The 18,188-nt window shown below is 43.0% G+C and overlaps 2 protein-coding genes across 3 annotated transcripts; both read left to right on the forward strand.

Moving 5' to 3' along the window:
• The first annotated feature begins 3,799 nt into the window (after window positions 1-3,799).
• LOC4344970 (glucan endo-1,3-beta-glucosidase 6) lies at window positions 3,800-8,894 on the forward strand. Of its 2 annotated transcripts, none has more exons than XM_015793155.3 (4): window positions 3,800-3,942; window positions 4,030-4,978; window positions 7,419-7,749; window positions 7,994-8,894. In XM_015793155.3, exons 2-4 carry the CDS (start codon window positions 4,632-4,634, stop codon window positions 8,798-8,800), a joined length of 1,485 nt encoding a protein of 494 aa, XP_015648641.1. In that variant the 5' UTR covers window positions 3,800-3,942; window positions 4,030-4,631; the 3' UTR covers window positions 8,801-8,894. The 2 variants fall into 2 exon arrangements, with proteins under 2 accessions (XP_015648641.1, XP_066159684.1); XM_066303587.1 differs by having other exon boundaries at window positions 3,925-3,942; window positions 4,625-4,978.
• Window positions 8,895-12,157: 3,263 nt separating this feature from the next.
• On the forward strand, window positions 12,158-17,558 carry LOC4344971 (26S proteasome non-ATPase regulatory subunit 1 homolog A). The gene is made up of 12 exons (XM_015794885.3): window positions 12,158-12,417; window positions 13,360-13,529; window positions 13,627-13,741; window positions 13,827-13,995; window positions 14,125-14,259; window positions 14,349-14,668; window positions 14,932-15,067; window positions 15,164-15,412; window positions 15,507-15,727; window positions 15,846-16,104; window positions 16,204-16,911; window positions 17,035-17,558. Exons 1-12 carry the CDS (start codon window positions 12,266-12,268, stop codon window positions 17,362-17,364), a joined length of 2,964 nt encoding a protein of 987 aa, XP_015650371.1. The 5' UTR covers window positions 12,158-12,265; the 3' UTR covers window positions 17,365-17,558.
• The last annotated feature ends 630 nt before the right edge of the window (window positions 17,559-18,188 follow it).

The raw sequence follows: 18,188 nt of genomic DNA on the forward strand, positions 1-18,188 counted from the left end.
TTTGGACAAGGGGTAAAGTTATCTTATCATTTTGGACTATATAAATTTACAATAGTTTTAAATTGGACCACCCTTCTTCTCCATCTCTTCTCTTTCCTCCTTTTTTTTCTATTAAGCACCTGCGCCATGGATCTGAAGGATGAATAGATGATCAAGCATAGCACTGGGATCCCTTCTCTCTCTGCTCTGTTCCCGTCTTCCCGAGCTTGAGGAGCCAACAAAAACCAAGCCTCATGATCGCTGGCTGTTGTAGCTGCCGAATGCAAGCTCAATAGAGTGATTTGTTCTAAGCTCACATGATTTTTTAAGGGAAAAACTAGAAGTCAAGCAGCTAAATCAAGGAGTAAAGAAATCAAGGTTAGATGAAATATTGATTGGTTTATTGTGTTGCTGATAAGATTGCTAATGAAATCAAGGAGTGGCAGACAAAAAAAGTGGTTCAATGTACAATAGAGGGTAAGAAATCCTGGACCAAAGTGATAACATTAGAAATAACCTAGTCTAAAATATAACTCATGCAATAATAGCCGGCCCAAAGTGCAATTCACTCTCTTTTATTTTAAAGGAACAAGTTTTTCACGGTGCATAAATACGTTTTTGCATGCACACTTGATATAGCATGCTCTACATCTACGATATTTTACCTCAGGTAAAATTGATTTACTTTATATTTTCCGTAAGATATGCACAGTATATAACTAAGTATGCATTCCAAGGGCAATCGCAATATAGAAGCTATAAAATAGTTTTCATATTCACCATGTCATATAGACATTATATATAGAAACTATATATTCAATGGATGATTTTTTTCACAATAAATTATCTTCTATCACATGTCTTCTCTCTTCTTTCATCCACATATCTCCTCATTTTCATTTTTAATTTTTGCGTAGAGCTGTTTCTTCATATTTTTTTCCCCTCTCTCCTCGTTAACTCTCTTACTACCTTGGCTTTTTTTTTTCTTATATGGTAGTATTTTAATACTATGGAAACTAACTGAGGTAGAGGATTGAGACTGCACTAAGGTAGTGCTGGGATGAGCATACTTAATAAACTATTAGATGGTACATCTTATAGAAAAACTTACTATATTGAAATTTCTTTATAAATCAACAAATATATTTTTAAAGTTTATAATATTTAGTACTTAATTAATCTTGAACTAATGGATCGTCTCGTTTTTCGTGCCACTAATTAGCTAAGAACAACAGCTATATCAAACACAGCTTAAGAGGCATTACCTGCAAATGCCCAAAAACAAAATTATTTTTTTCATCATACCTTTTATTTTTAGCTTTCTTGTAAGTCAAATAATATCTTTATCCATTAATTTCTATAAATTCATATATTTTAACAACATATAAACTTATAAGTATTTCTCATGGTAAATTTAAAATTACAAACCTTATGATGTTAAATTATACGAACTCTTCTCGGAAAACTAATGATCAAAGATACAAATACTGACTTAGGACAAAACTGGAACAACAGGTAATTTGGAAAAGAGGAGTACAGAAGATTTCACATGCGAATAGTTACTAATACTACTGCTCCCTCCGTCCTAAAATATAAAAACCTAGAATTGGATGAGACATTTCCTAGTACAACGTATCTTAACATATCAAATTTTAGATTTTTATATTTTAGGACGGAGGTAGTACATAGTAGTAGTGCTTTTAAACACAATATATAACCACACACTTTCCAGATTTAAGACAGCTGCTAGTCGAGCCATTAGATCCTACTCCCCGCACTGCCCCAAACACCTTGATGCTCCTCTCCCTTGTTCAAGGCAAGAATTTCATGGACAGATTGGAGATGCTCTCTTTGCTTTCTAATTTGTTTAGTATATATATAGTTTTGAAAAAAGTTAGACAGATACTAAGCTCCCTTGCCACTCCAGAACCAGATCCCTTTTCCTCATACAAATCACTCCCTGTTGTCACCTATCATCTTGACAACCTCACCTTTGTTATGAAACAAATATATCTGAGCTTCTCCTAGCTAGAAGAAAATATAATTGTGATTTTGAGTGTTTGATTAATCACCATATACATTTCTTTTTTTTTCCTATTGTCGATGAGTTAAGTAATGTACTGGAGAGTTATTGTCAGTTTCTTTTTTTTTAAAAAAAAAACTAAGCGCTGTTGTCAAATGGCGATGAAGGTGAACAATGCACTAATGCTAAGAAAACAGGATAAAGTAGAAGTGGAAGAAGCAAAGCCGGTTGCTCTGCTCATATCTCCTGCCCTCTTCTCTTTTTGTTTTTCTATTTTATTTTACCTGATGAGAGAAAGGTAAGAAACAGATAAGGAAAAAAAAAGGCACAACAAACTTCACTTTTGTTCATACTATATTTATTTGATATTGCTGGCTGCCTTTTCCTGCTCATATGCTTTATATGCTCATCATCACTACACAAATTCAAGAATTTCAGAAGGGCTGCCTCGTTTTCTGATGTTAACTGATCGATGGCCATTCAAATTGAACTCATGATTTAACATCCCCAGTCAAATAACTCCAAAGTAAAAATCTGCCCTTCAATAATCAATACACACCTTGCTAATTTATATGATCAAATGTTCTATGGTGTTTTGACACTGAAATTATTGCCATACCCTTCAGTCACCCCCAAAAAAAACCCTACAACCTTACCCCTATTTTGAGCAATTGTTTTTCCCTTTCAAAAGGGCTTACATGAAACACAGCTGAAAATCTGAGGAGGTTGCACATATGCAGCACTAAAGCTGTGTTGGTTGCTGGTGGTTACCATCCGGAACAGTGCGCGTTAGTGCGTGTGGAAAACGGAACAGTCCATTAGTGCGTGATTAATTAAGGATTAGTTAATTTTTTTTCAAAAATGGATCAATATAATTTTTTTAAGCAACTTTCATATAGAAACTTTTTGTAAAAAAAAGCATCGTTTAACAGTTTAAAAAACGTGCGCGCGAAAAACGAGAGGGGAGTGTTGGGAACTTGCTCTTGCAAACACAGCCTAAGGCTTCATCCTTTCTTTTTCCTTTTCATATATATAGTTTTATACTAGTAACAGACCCACATTACAATTAGGGATGAGCTAGAGGGTGATTGAAGATAAAGCATTGGATCATCACGCGATGGGAGGAGGAGATGGAAGGAGGCGACTGAGCTTTTACCATAGTAGAGATATCATGCCAAACTCCTTTGTATGATTGTGTGATCTCTGCGGCTCTGCCACACGTTGCTCCACTGTGGATACAACTTCATCTCCTCTTAGAGCAAGTATAATAGTAGGCTATAAGCCGGCTAAATACTGAGGTGGAGGAGAGAAGAAAGGAGAGAGAGGAGAAGCCGGCTGTAAACTTACAGTCGGCTTGGACACAAGAACCAAGAAGCTCTGTGAGAGAGACAAGTGGACCATGTATTAATTGTAAAGAGCTAACTATTATATGGGTAGCCTAAGGGCACCCACAATGGTTATCTATAGGCTCTCTACAAGAGATCCATGTCAGCATATTTTCCTACTTGGAATGTATTAAATGAAGAGAGAGAGCAAAGCTATCTACTAACTTAGAGATAGTCTATAGAGAAAAACGAGGCAATGCATGAGAGAGCTATAGATACCAATGTAGACATACTATTAAGGTGGTTTACTATTAATCGAGTCTATTGCTGAGATGTACATGTTTTATAGATAGCACCTTACTTTACCATTGCGGGTGCTCTAAGAGAAGGCTACTAATAACCTTACCAACAGGTCGGTTGTATTATTAGCCTTGCTCTTAAGCTATCCATACTTCCATAGCCTTTTTTTTTTGTTTTGTTTCTCCTACACCTGGCAAGCCTCTCCTCCTGGAAATGCTGGTGATGAGTCAACTGTCCATTACTTATTGCTGTGATCTTCCTGTAGGTTACTACTACCTACTAACCTGGCACTCACCTGATCTCAACCTAGGGCATGTAAGTACACCCCTGCTGTTCATCTCTGCAATTTTTAATACTAGTAGTCACCTGGTTTCCCCCTTTTTTGAGGATTCTTGCTTGCAGCACAACCTCCACTTGTGGTGACCTATTAATGCCTCCTCCTCCTCCTGTCCCTGTCATGTCATGCTCTTGTTCCTGTGAGGCTGTGATCAGTGCAGACAGCTTCTTCTGCTACCCCCCACAAGCTTCCTCAAAGAAGAGATCGGCCACCATTTTGTGGTCTCATTTCTGAGCTCCCTTTTTGTTTCCTGATTGCTGGTGTTTGATTCCTGTTTTTTTTTGGCACAAGGAAATTTTCTCTGAATTTCAGTTAGTTTGAGGTCTCTGAATTTGCCTGCTGATTGCTGTGTATTTTCCTCACTTCTCTTGTTCCATTTCAGCTGTTCTTGGTACACTTGGCACTTGGCTGTGTACCAAGAACAAATCAGATTCCACATATATATAAGTTCTTTCTTGATCGATCAATCTTTCCTCTAACCTTTTGGTGTGTCACAAGGTTTGAGGCTGTTGATGATCATCTCCAAGAATCAAACATACCCACTCTCCCAGCCTTTTCTGACCGATTCCTGATCCAAGATTAACACCACACACAATCCACAAAATCCCCAAAAGTATCCCAAGAAACACCTCATTTCTTGATCAGAACTACACTCTGCAGAAGCAAAATGGCGCCGGCGCCGCTCGCCGGCGGCAGGCTGGTGCTGGTGGTGGTGGTGGCGGCGGCGTGCATGGCGCGGTGGTCGGAGGGGATCGGCGTGAACTGGGGCACGCAGCTGAGCCACCCGCTGCCGGCGAGCACGGTGGTGCAGCTGCTCAAGGACAACGGGTTCGACAGGGTGAAGCTGTTCGACGCCGAGGACGGCATCCTGGCGGCGCTCAAGGGGTCGGGCATACAGGTGATGGTCGGCATCCCCAACGACATGCTCGCCGACCTCGCCGCCGGCGCCAAGGCCGCCGACGACTGGGTCGCCACGAACGTCTCCAACCACGTCAACAACGGCGTCGACATCAGGTCAGACACTCGATCAGTACCCCAGCTCGCCAAAAAAATATATATATATATATATCTCGTTTTCGTGATGCCAATTGCAAGGTGTTTCGATGAAACGCTTGGCCGTTGGATTGGAAACGGACGCTCCAGATGGCTTCTACGAACAGTAAAGATAGGCTCTTAGGCTGTGTTCCTTCGGGTTGGGAACCCAACTCCTCCTCACGAAAAACGGAGCAGTTCATTAGCGTGTGATTAATTAAGTATTAATATTTTTTTTAAAAAATAGATTAATTTAATTTTTAAGCAACTTTTGTATAGAAAATTTTTGCAAAAAAACGGACCATTTAGCAGCTTGAAAAACGTGCGATGTGAGTTGGGAAAGTGGGGGAAATAACTCGGCCTAGTTTGTATCCGAAAATATAGCAACCTATAGCGTTCAAAATCTATCTCGAAATATAACAATTTCCCTATAAACTCACTTATCTGAACCAATAACACCATACATATTTTCTCATTTTAACCAATCATAACGAACTTTTATTTAGTTTAACCTATTTTTTTAATACCCAAGTAGAACTACATAAATCTTTGTATTTTTTTGGAAGGAGAGATTATCATTTTTTTAGACAACATATTTTCTAAGAGTATCATATATATTGTGGTGCAAACATATTTTTGGTGGAATCTTGGTGTTTGTTGTAGAAGTTAAAAAAACAAAGGTTAACTAATTTGAGAAACTGAACACTACAAATAAAAACTTTAACATCACATTTAGGCTAAGGCATTAGTACTTTACTTCACTCTCAAGACACTGCAAGCCTGCAATAGCAACTAGCAAAGTGTTACTGTCACACTGTAGAGTTCCTGAAACCAAAACCAAAATGAGCATGTCTTCTTTGACATCACTGGTGTAGAAGCTTCACAGGACATCTAGCAGTCACAAAAAGTTAAGGTTCCCTTCTCTTTATTGGCAAGACCATAGCCACAAGCAACTGAAAATTCTTTCTGTTGTTCCAACAGTTCAATTGCAATAATCCTGCATGGCATATCAAAATCAAAGTCAGGGATGCATGCCTTTTTTTGTTTTTTTTTTCCTTTTTGCTCTTTCTCTTTTGCTCAGTGCTACTGCACACACACATCACACATAGCTTTGAGAAAACCATTATCTCTGGTGTTCATGATTTGCCACTTCTGTGATTGGGACATGTATGGGCAGTGATGAAATCAGATTCAGGGGAAAAAGGCTAAAGCTCAAGAAACCGAAGGACACAGCAACTATTTTGAGAGGTTTTGACACGTTTTGGTTTAGGAATAGTCTCTCACAAATCACAATCTCTCTTGTGCCTTTCTAGACCATCTTGTCCAGCCATCCAGAAAGATCATGCAGCTGCTGCCAGTAGCCACATCTGCATTAATCTTGTCTTGAAATTTCATCCACACTGTTTCTTATTACTGAAAGTAATCTCTTTTCACCTTATCTTTAAAAAAATATATTTTATAGCCCTGAAATTTTGGGTTGCTTGGAACCTAGAAGCCTCTAAATTCTGACCAATTCCAACAAAAGAATTTCATAGGTTATTAAAACCTGATATGTTTCAATCATTCAACTTTATTACTAGAGCCAATTTGTTTGAAGATTTAACAAAATTATTGTGGGGCTATAATTAATTGTGATGGTCACAAGAACTTGGGACCATGCCACAATTTTTCTCGTTCTAGCGTCATGAATTTCAGTGGAAAATGCCTGGCACAGAGGCATTCATATGGTATATGGAGATTTTCAGTTCTTCGCAGCATGGTCATGCTTCCCTGTCTGATGCAGATGTCTAACCGTGCTGAAGTGATCCTTGCCTCAAATAATCTTCCACCTCTTCATCTTAAAATCTCTTTTAGTTCTCTGAAAATTTAACTGTGTATATCCATGAATAGATATAGAAACCGGATTTCTATCAATTACCTTCAAAAAAAATTCTCTGAAAATATTCTGCTGTAATAATGTTTTTTTTGTTTGATGAAAATGAATACGATACTAGTAAAAAGCTTTACTAGAATCTTTAAAAAAATTGAACTTTTATAGCTACCAGCTAATTAAATTCAACGCTTGAGATCTTGTTCGTAAGAGTAGAATTTTAAGTACTTACGGTAGTGTTTGGATGTCCTAAAGATGAAGATGAAAATAAAGATTAAGTGTTTCACGCAAAACGAGGTTGTAATAACGTGTGATTAATTGAGTTTTAATTATTACAAATTTGAAAAATGGATTAATATGATATTTTAGAACAACTTTCATGTAGTTTTTGCACAAAACGCACCGTTTAGCAGTTTGAAAAGCGTTTCACGAGTATCCAAAATTTAATCTAAGTTTTGTTGGAGAAAAGAATAGGGCCATATATAGAGAGAATTTACTCGATGAAAAAATGATGCTTTTTTTTTAATTTTCCTGACGGATTGTGGTTGGCAGGTACGTAGCCGTCGGGAACGAGCCGTTCCTGGAGACGTTCAACGGGACGTACCTGAACACGACGTTCCCGGCGATGCAGAGCGTGCAGGCAGCGCTGAAGAAGGCCGGGCTCGCCGACAAGGTGAAGGTGACGGTGCCGCTCAACGCCGACGTGTACCAGTCGCCGACGGGGAAGCCCTCCGACGGCGACTTCCGCGCCGACATCCACGGCCTGATGCTCACCATCGTCCAGTTCCTCGCCGACACCGGCGCGCCGTTCGTCGCCAACGTGTACCCGTTCATCAGCCTCTACAAGGACCCCAACTTCCCGCTCGACTACGCCTTCTTTCAGGTAGGGGTGAAAATAGTATGAAAATTTTTCGATCGTACTAACGTTAGCATTCTTAAAATATAGTTTTTTCAGTATCGATTTGACGTTGATACACTAAATAGTTAAATTCATAAATATAGTAATTATTCTTATCATTTTCAAGAAAAAACTAATAGAAATTTGATATAGTTCTTTTAAGAACTAATAGAAAAATGGTACCGTTTCCGACCATTTCTGAACCGTTTTCATCCCTACTTTGATTCAGGGCTCGTCGGCGCCGGTGGTGGATGGTGGCGTGACGTACCAGAACACGTTCGACGCCAACCACGACACGCTGGTGGCGGCGCTGCGGCGGAACGGGTACCCGAACGTGTCCATCATCGTCGGCGAGGTCGGGTGGCCGACCGACGGCGACGCCAACGCGAACCCGCAGTACGCACGACAGTTCAACCAGGGGTTCCTCACCCACATCGCCTCCGGCCAGGGCACGCCACTCCGGCCTGGCCCCGTCGACGCCTACCTCTTCAGCCTCATCGACGAGGACCAGAAGAGCATCGAGCCGGGCAACTTCGAGCGCCACTGGGGCGTCTTCTACTACGACGGCCAGCCCAAGTACCCTCTCAGCCTTCGCGGCGGCGGCAACGGCAATGGCAATGGCAGCACGCTGATGCCGGCGAAGGGTGTGACCTACCTGCAGCGGCGGTGGTGCGTGATGAAGCCGTCGGCGAGCCTCGTCGACCAGAAGGTCGGCGACGGCGTGAGCTACGCGTGCGGGCTCGCCGACTGCACAAGCCTCGGGTACAAGACGTCGTGCGGCGGCCTCGACGCCAAGGGGAACGTGTCGTACGCGTTCAACAGCTACTACCAGGTGAACGACCAGGACGACCGTGCCTGCGACTTCAAGGGCATCGCCACCACCACCACTGTCGACCCCTCTGCCGGGTCATGCCGCTTCATCATCGAGATTGCGCCCACCGCCAACGGCGTCGCCATGGCGGCAACAGTTAGGGTCGCCGGCGTCATGGCTGCCATCCTCGCCGTGTTCATACACTTGGTGGTGCCCGTGTTCTGAATGGCTCCAACATCCTTAGCTTATCCTCTTAATCATCATGTATTTATCTCTTGTTTAATTTAATTTAAACACGAAAAATAGTTGTTTTTGTTTATCTTGTTTATCGCCTCGCATCCTGCATTCAAATATTATCGGACGTGCTCCCCGCGTACCAATCACAGTAGTTAGATTTGTTTTAAAATTTTTACAAGTGAGGAAGAAAAAAAATCACAGCACATGTACATGAGAGAGGATTCGGTCCTATGACTTTTTTTTTTACCTGGAGTCCCATGATCTCTTTTTATGAAAATAGCATGTTGCATTGAGATTTTTGAAAAGTTACAACAAGTTGTAGTTACGTGCAAGTTATAAAATAATTATATTATGATTGTATTATAATTATATTTGTTAAATTTCCGAAGGTAAATTTATCAACAAGGGACTAGATAACAGCCGGCTGAAAAAAAAATTATCTCAGCCAAATTTTCTGGTCGTCCGATGAACCACACGTTGCCATCTCATGCCTGGACTCCGTGCGCGCCTCCCACGCATGTTGCACGCACAAATAACGAAATGAGGATTTTTAATTAAAATGCCATTATCATGACAAATGAAATTGGCTCTGCCCTTTCCTCTAATTATCATGATAGGTTATCGTTTTTCCCATTCAAATCATTCATGATAATTAATTTTATAACTAAGTGGGAGAAGAAATAGAAAGCAATTAATTCATATACTTCTAGTATGCACTCAATTCCTAATTTACATATACTAGTATACAATCGTGTGGCCAATACCCCCTAATAGTGTCCTCCTGGTACTTCGAAAGACCACTCCGGGTTGCCGAGTTCTTTACAACAACCTGTTATGGTCGTCCAACCGGGGCTGAAAACGGAGTACTCTTGACGGTCCTTAAATCATAATATTTGACCGTCAATACCTGCATATAATGAAATAAAACATGATATCCATTATTTAATTACTTAGTCTGAGTAAGATAGATTTCCATCTTTGTGGGTTCATTATTTAGTATTTCGTACTAAGTGCTATAGGACTAGGACTCTGAATAAAGAAGGAAGTTCCTGCGCAAGTATTAGAGTAATAATTAATAACTTAGACGTGGTGCCTAGGTTAGAGACTACATTTGTTTGTTGTGTATCCCATAGATTTGTCAAATGTAGGCGGCAGGTGGTGATAGCCCTGAATCCCGTCCTAGTAATCCTCCACGTTGGCTTTAGACTTTTCGACTTATAAATTGGCTTATAAGTCTAAACAAAGAGCGCCTAAAGGAATAAGTTCACTTTGACTCCCTTAAAAGTGACCCAAATCTAATTCATGACCCTGAACTGCAAAACCAGATATCTTGACCCCTAAACTGTTAAAACCGGTGCAATTTGACTCCCTCAACGGTTTTGCTGACGTGGCGCCTACGTGGCGATATTGACCGAGTCTTCGTTCCATGTGGCGTTGACGTGGCACTTACGTGGCATTAGAATTAAAAATTATGCGTGGGATCCATTAGTCATTCACACAAAAAGAAATGTGGGCCCACTGCCATGTGGGGCTCACATGTTAGTCCTCCCTGTCTCATTCCTTCTTCCTCCATGTCTCCCTTCTCTCTCTCTCTTTCCCCTTCTTCTTTCTCTTCGGCCGGTGGCGGCGGTGGTAGAGGAAGCGGCGGCATCAAGCAGCGAGTGGGGAAGGAGGTGGGTGGCGCGGCTCACCGCGAGGAGCAGGGTGGGCGACATCAGGGTGGTGCCGGCAGAGCGATGTGGTTGTGGCGGGGGGATCCTGGCGAACCGCAACAACCTTGCGCGCATTGCGGGGATCTGACCGATAAGTGCTTCGAGTTTTTCCCCTCGCCGGAGTTCATTTCTCGCCGCCGCGGCCGCATCCCGAAGCCTCCGTCGGTTTCACGGCCGCGAAGGCGAAGCCGCGGAGGGCGGGAGGAGAGCGGGAGGAGGAAGAACAGTCGGCCTGGCTTGCGGTTCCGCTTCCGCTGGGAGTCACCAATCCAATCCCTAATCCCGCGCTTCTTACTCTCCGCCATCTCCATGCTACGCTCGCTATGTTCCAAGTGATTGTCGATGGGGCTATCTATGATTTTTGGGTGGTTGGGAACAGAAGCCTCAAGTATAGTTCCCTATGTATTTCAGTTGGATTCATGTTGCAAGTTACAGATAAATTTTTGGCCTGTACTAGTTTTACTTGTTTGTTAATCTGTATGTTACTTGTTCGGCTGTGATATCCATCTCTTTTGCAAATTATACCGCTATATCATGTAACGCTTAATCACATTCGTGAGCTAACTTACACCTCACGGTGGTAATATGGATTGTGCATCTCCTCATATAAATTGTTCTTCTACTCATTGAGCTTGCTTCTTCCACTTCAGGTGTGTAGAGAAGGGGCAAGCAACATCTGCACAAAATCTGCTGGAGGCATCGTCTATGATTGCTGATTCCTCATCCTCTTCTCAGCCAAAGGCAGTAGCGGTAGCTCACGATACCATTGAGTTCTCCGAACCATCAGGGCACTGCGCCACTGCCTTTCTTTGTCTCCTGTCTCACGCATTTGGTCCCGACTGATGCGTCAATGGGGATGGCGGCGGGCAGGAGCAGGCCGACGTCGGCATCAAGTAGCGAGCGGGGGAGGAGGTGGTCGGCGCGGCTCACTGCGAGGAGCAGGGTGGGCGACATCAGGGCGGCGCCGGCAGAACGATGTGGTCGCGGCGGCAAGGATCCTGGTGAGCCGCCACGCCCTTGCGCATGTCCGGCTTGGAAGGGGAGAGAGAGAAGGGAGAGAAGGAGGAGGAAGGAAGGAGACACGGAGGACTGACATGTGGGCCCGCATGTCAGTGGGCCCACATTTCTTTGTGTGAATGACTAATGGGTCCCACGCATATTTTTTAATTCTAATGCCACGTCAACACCACGTGAAACGAATACTCGGTCAATGTCGCCACTTAGGCGCCACAGCAGCAAAATCGTCCTCCAAAACCGTTGAGGGAGTCAAATTGCACCGGTTTTAACAGTTTAGGGGGTTAAGATATCTGGTTTTGGGGTTCAGGGCCATGAATTAGATTCGGGTCACTTTTGAGGGAGTCAAAGTGAACTTATTCTGCGCCTAAATGCACGGGTGAAAACGGTAGGGCATTGGGCCTTTGGTTTTGCTCTGGACAATGGGCCGAGGCCTGAGTACGAACAGTACTCCACCAAATACGGAGTGCATCGTATCCGTATACGTATCCGGGTGCCAATTCAATCATTGGTTTTCCCGATCCAAAAAAAAATCGGAGAAATACGCCCTACTCGGATTTCACCATTGAGCCCCTCCAAAACCTGCTATATTTACATCTCCGCCCCTCCCATCGAAGGCGAGAGCTCTTCTTCTTCCCCTCCTCCAAGCAAAAGGCAAAAAAAGCCGAAGCAGCGCCGACGAGACGAGCATCCAAATCGTCGAATCCAGCGGCGGCGGAGGCGGGAGATGGCGGCGGCGGCGGTGATGGTGAGCTCGGCGAGCGGGCTGCTGGCGATGCTGCAGGAGCCGGCGGCGGAGCTCAAGCTGCACGCGCTCGCCAACCTCAACTCCCTCGTCCACGTCTTCTGGCCCGAGATCTCCACCAGCGTCCCCGCCATGTGAGTTGCTCCACCCCCACCCACCTTCAGCTGTAGTTTTCCCTCCCCGCCGGCCCGCTGCGCCCGATGCGGCGTTTCGCGCGATTCGGTTCGATTCGTGGAGTGGGGGGTTGGGGTTTGGTGCTCTATGTATGTGATGATGATGATTTGGATGAGAGGTGGGGTTCGGCTAGGAAGGTGCCGTGTGGAGGGAGGATTCATGCGATTAGTGTCGTTTGGCCTGGTTAGATTCGATCTGGCGATTTTTTTGGATGAACCCTAGGTTGGTTTGATCTGTTAGGCTGGAGATTTCGGGAGGGGATTATAATGGGCGGTTAGTTTCACTGGTACTAGAAAACCTAGGCTTTGTGTATGGATTATAGATAACTCAAACTTCCCTAACTGTTGTGGTTCATTCATGTATTATTCTTCGAGGAGTTGCTGTGGTCGAGAAAAAATATTAATTTTTTAAAAATAATTTGCGTTTAGGCTCGGATTGCCAAGGCTTTTGTTTGAAGGGTTCTAATGAAGCATAATTTTAATCTGAAAACGAGCAGGTGGAGCCTAGGTTGAGACTTCTTTTTTTCTGTTTATTATGGTTGGTTTGAGGAATATGCATAATCCTTGACTTTGAAGTGTCTGAATTGCAAGACTATACGCAGGAACATTTTGTTTGATCTTTAGCGCTTGTCCTGTCAAGTAAAAACATTGAGCTAAGACATGTGTCGTCTCGTTTCTTGTTTATGATTTGTTCATGGGATTTAATGGGAGCTAGATACATTGGAAGAGGCATGTCCATTAAATGTTTTGGCAGTTGCAATTTGGTATTATAGTTTCTGGAAATTATGTTCTTTATTCATTGTCACTTAATAACTTGGTAGAACTTAATATTTTCAAGGACTTCTCTATTAAGCATGAAGTGTTTCTGGTTACTTATTTTATAATGTTATATACTTGTTACAGTGAGAGCTTATATGAAGATGAGGAATTCGACCAGAGGCAGTTGGCAGCATTGGTTGTTTCCAAGGTGTTTTACTACCTTGGTGAATTAGATGATTCTCTGTCTTACGCACTCGGTGCTGGACCACTATTTGATCCCTCCGAGGGTTCAGACTATGCTCAAACACTTTTAGGTGAGGAATTGACTAAATTCATTGCAATCTTCTTATTTTCATGTTCCAAAGAAACAATATTGACATAGTTTTAAAATTTGTTTGTTCCTTTCTTCAGCAAAAGCTTTAGATGAATATGCCAGCATCCGATCGAAGTCCTTGAAAGCAGCAGGTGAAGGGGATGAAAAAATGGACCCAAGATTGGAGGCAATTGTAGAGAGAATGCTGGATAAGTATGATAGAATCCTCTTATATCTTCTAGTAGCTCATCTGTAATTAAATGCAGTTCTCATCTCATTGATGCGGAAACTGTTTCAGGTGTATACTTGATGGAAAATATCAACAGGCCATGGGTATGTCTCTTGAATGCAAGAGACTTGATAAGCTAGAGGAAGCGATATCTCGATCCGATAATCTTAATGGATCTCTTTCTTATTCCATCATTCTATCTCATCAATATGTTAGTCACCGTGAATATCGCTGTGAGGTAAGATTACATCATGGCAGATTTCAATTGTAAAGTCTGTCTCTTAGATTTCTTATTGGTATATACAGCATTCTTCATAAATTTTGGAATGCCATAAAATGACCAAGAACTTATGTTTGATCTATTCAGATTCTCCGATGTCTTGTAAAAATATACCAGACACTGCCAAATCCGGATTACTTAAGCATTTGCCAGTGTCTTATGTTCTTGGGTGAGCCTGAAACTGTTGGAAACATCTTGGGCAAGCTGCTTTCTGGAAGCAAGGTATGCTGGAAATATCTTGTGTTTTTTTTTAGTTGTTTAACTGCTGCTTAGTGTGTTTATTTGTCCTAACATGTGCTTTTGCTCTACAGGATGATGCTCTCCTTGCATTCCAAATTGCTTTTGATCTTGTTGAAAATGAAAACCAGGCCTTCCTCCTGAATGTGAAAAATCACCTTGACACGCTGAGTTTGCAGACTTCTGCCCAGACTTTACCTAGCGATCAAACTGCTGCTACAGAACCATCTGGAGATGCCCAAATGACGGATGATGCTATCACACCAAATGGAAATGCGCACACTGTAGATCCAAATGAAGTAGCGCACGCTGATAGGCTGACCAAAATTAAGGGGATACTGTCAGGGGAGACGTCTATTCAGTTGACATTGCAGTTTTTATACAGTCATAATAGGTACTACCTCTGTCCCAAAATATAGCCATTTCTAGAATAGTACCTTGTCTCAAAATAAAGTTATTTCTCCAACTACCTCCTCTCAACCAATCACACATTTTCTCCATCATTCCCACCTACTTTCTTAATATCCGTGCCAACCTCAAAAATGCTTTACACTTTGGCACGGAGGAAGTAATGTGATAATATCTGACAAAATTATTGCAGCTGGTCATGCATTTAAGTTTTGAATCTTATGTTGATTTTGGTAATTGATTTGACAGGTCTGATCTTCTGATTTTGAAGACTATAAAACAAGCTCTGGAAATGAGGAATAGTGTTTGTCATAGTGCAACTATATGTTCCAATGCAATCATGCATGCAGGAACAACAGTTGATACCTTCCTAAGAGAAAACTTGGTACATTTCATAGTTTACCTATTTGTTAATGCAGTTCTATGCTCATGCATTTTTCTCCCTTTCTGATCTTCATTTGCATATAACCATCTGTTACAGGAATGGCTAAGTAGGGCAACCAACTGGGCTAAGTTCAGTGCAACTGCTGGATTAGGTGTCATTCATAGAGGCCATCTCACACAAGGCAGAGCTTTAATGGCCCCATACCTTCCTCAGAGTGGTGCTGCAAGTGGTGGTAGTCCATATTCTGAAGGTGGTGCCCTTTATGCTCTGGGTCTGATCCATGCAAACCATGGTGAAGGAATCAAACAATTTCTTCGTGAGAGCCTTCGCAACACTAGTTCTGAGGTATTTTTTCAGGGTCATGGTCTCTTATTTTGTTTAGACAGTCCCTATCACTGTCATGAAAAAATATTCTAAACTTTCAAATATTATTGTACAGGTCGTTCAGCATGGTGCTTGTCTGGGACTTGGACTTGCAGCTTTAGGCACAGCCGACGAGGAAATATTTGAGGATGTAAAGAATATTCTTTACACTGACAGTGCTGTGGCTGGTGAGGCTGCTGGCATTGGCATGGGCTTGCTTATGGCTGGAACAGCCAGTGAGAAGGCTGGAGAGATGCTTGCCTATGCACATGATACACAGCATGAGAAAATTATTCGGTAACTATTTTTTAAACTCTTGGCAAGCAAGTTCCCACTGTAATCTAGTACTAGGAATTTGTTTCTCAAGACGGTAAATATGTTCATGTTCTGATACACTGACTCCTCTTTTCTCCAGGGGCTTGTCACTTGGAATTGCATTGACAGTTTATGGCAGGGAAGAGGAAGCTGACACCTTGATTGAACAAATGACTAGAGATCAAGATCCCATACTCCGTTATGGTGGTATGTACGCATTGGCTCTAGCGTACAGGGGAACTGCAAATAACAAAGCTATCCACCAGCTTCTTCATTTTGCGGTGTCAGATGTGAGCGACGATGTCCGGAGGACTGCAGTATTGGCTCTTGGTTTTGTCCTGTACAATGAGCCTGAGCAGGTTAGCTTTACCTTATTGATTCTTTTTATTGTCAAGATTCTTGTTTGATTTGAGTCACTTAATTTGAGCCTGACTTGCCTAGAATTATTTTCAATGCAGACTCCAAGAATTGTGTCTCTGCTCTCTGAATCATATAATCCGCATGTCCGTTATGGTGCCGCTTTAGCTGTTGGAATATCCTGTGCAGGAACAGGATTAAGTGATGCCATCTCCTTGTTGGAGCCTCTTACATCTGATGTTGTTGACTTCGTGCGGCAAGGTGCTCTCATTGCAATGGCAATGGTCATGATCCAAACTAATGAATCATATGACTCTCGTGTTGGAACATTCAGGCGTCAGTTGGAAAAGATCATTCTCGACAAGCATGAGGACACCATGAGCAAAATGGGTGCCATAATGGCTACTGGTATCCTTGATGCTGGTGGTAGGAACGTTACCATCAGGCTTCAGTCCAGGTCAAAGCATGACAAGCTGACTGCTGTTGTTGGCCTTGCCGTCTTCACCCAGTTCTGGTATTGGTACCCGCTGACATATTTCATCAGCCTGGCCTTCTCTCCGACGGCTTTTATTGGCCTCAACTCTGACTTGAAAGTGCCGAAGTTTGAGTTCCTGTCAAACACTAAACCATCGCTCTTTGATTACCCAAAGCCGACAACCCAACAAACCACGACTGCTTCAGTTAAGCTGCCTACGGCCATCCTATCAACATATGCCAAGGCAAAATCTAGGGCAAAGAAGGAAGCCGAAAGCAAAGCTCAGGAGAAAGCAGAAGCACCACCAAGTGAAGATGCTTCTACTTCAATGCAGGTAAGAGCTACAGTGCTAACTACCTACCTTGTTCCTTTTTTGCCACCTTGTTCATGTCTTTGCTACACAATGACATGTTATAGTCTCCAAATTACTCATGCTGGTCTCAATCCATGAATTCAGGTCGATGGTGTGGCGGAGAAGAAAGCCCCTGAGCCCGAACCGACCTTCCAGATCCTGACTAACCCGGCCCGGGTTGTCCCGGCCCAGGAGAAGTTCATAAAATTCCTGGAGGGCGGCAGGTACGAGCCTGTGAAGCTGGCGCCCTCCGGATTTGTCCTCCTACGGGACCTCAAGCCCACCGAGACGGAGGAACTAGTCCTCACCGACGCCCCGGCAACTCAGGCGACGAACGCCGCAGCCGCCACCGCTGGCCAGCAAGGCTCAGGCGCCGCCGCCATGGCCGTCGACGAGGAGCCCCTGCCACCCCAGCCATTTGAGTACACCTCGTGATCCCTTGATGATCCCAGGGCTAAACACTTGTACTGTTTGTTTCTAACTTGGTAGCCATGATGGAATCAAATGTTTCTTTCACAAAGCTTATGAATTGATTCTTTCCATTGATTTACTGGTTTAGTGTGTGGAAAAATTGTTGGTATTAGTCACCAGAGTAAAATATTTCACCTGCAAAAGAGGAGTTCGATCAAGATTTGTATTGGAGTCTGGAATTGGATGCGTGTCATCGCGAATTTTCGTTTCAATTTGGGGGGTCCTTGTCACGCCCAGAAATTTAACCCAAATTTCCAGACTATTTTACGTATTAAATCCCTGTCCAGGACCAGCTAGGGTACACAAAACGACAAGTAATATACAGTTCCAAACGTAAATAAAGCGTAAAATACTTACGGAAGAGGCACTTAGTCCTCACACCGAAACAGAACGACAGCAGCGGAAAAAGGCGATCCTAGCGGGGCTTCAGCTCCACTCCACAGGCAAAACTCAACTGGGGTCTGAGCCTTGGTCTTCCAACTTCGTCTTCAGCTCAGAAGCACTACACTTCTGAAAAGGGGGAATAATAGCAAGGCTGAGTACAACCACCGTACTCAGCAAGCCACACCAATGATGCAGACGTGCAAAGGGATACAAGGACGGTTTGTGGCTATTTGCATAAAGACGGTTGTAAAACATTTTATTTAGCAAACAGTAAAACTGTTGAATAATTAAGAAAAATTAGATCTCCACTGATCAACGCTACACCACGTTGAACAGGCCCAACCAACCCACCTGTACTACAGTGCATTGAGTCGATTTATTAAGGGTGAGACTAATCACGGTGA

The sequence above is a fragment of the Oryza sativa genome, chromosome 8, assembly GCF_034140825.1.
Source record: "Oryza sativa Japonica Group chromosome 8, ASM3414082v1".
Classification (NCBI taxonomy): Eukaryota; Viridiplantae; Streptophyta; class Magnoliopsida; order Poales; family Poaceae; genus Oryza; species Oryza sativa.

Coding starts and splice junctions, on each gene's coding strand:
- LOC4344970 (XM_015793155.3), top strand. CDS start 4,632: ATGGCGCCGGCGCCGCTCGCCGGCGGCAGGCTGGTGCTGGTGGTGGTG. Junction 4,979..7,418: donor AACAACGGCGTCGACATCAG/GTCAGACACTCG, acceptor TGTGGTTGGCAG/GTACGTAGCCGTCGGGAACG. Junction 7,750..7,993: donor TCGACTACGCCTTCTTTCAG/GTAGGGGTGAAA, acceptor ACTTTGATTCAG/GGCTCGTCGGCGCCGGTGGT.
- LOC4344971 (XM_015794885.3), top strand. CDS start 12,266: ATGGCGGCGGCGGCGGTGATGGTGAGCTCGGCGAGCGGGCTGCTGGCG. Junction 12,418..13,359: donor TCCACCAGCGTCCCCGCCAT/GTGAGTTGCTCC, acceptor TACTTGTTACAG/TGAGAGCTTATATGAAGATG. Junction 15,728..15,845: donor CAGCATGAGAAAATTATTCG/GTAACTATTTTT, acceptor TCTTTTCTCCAG/GGGCTTGTCACTTGGAATTG.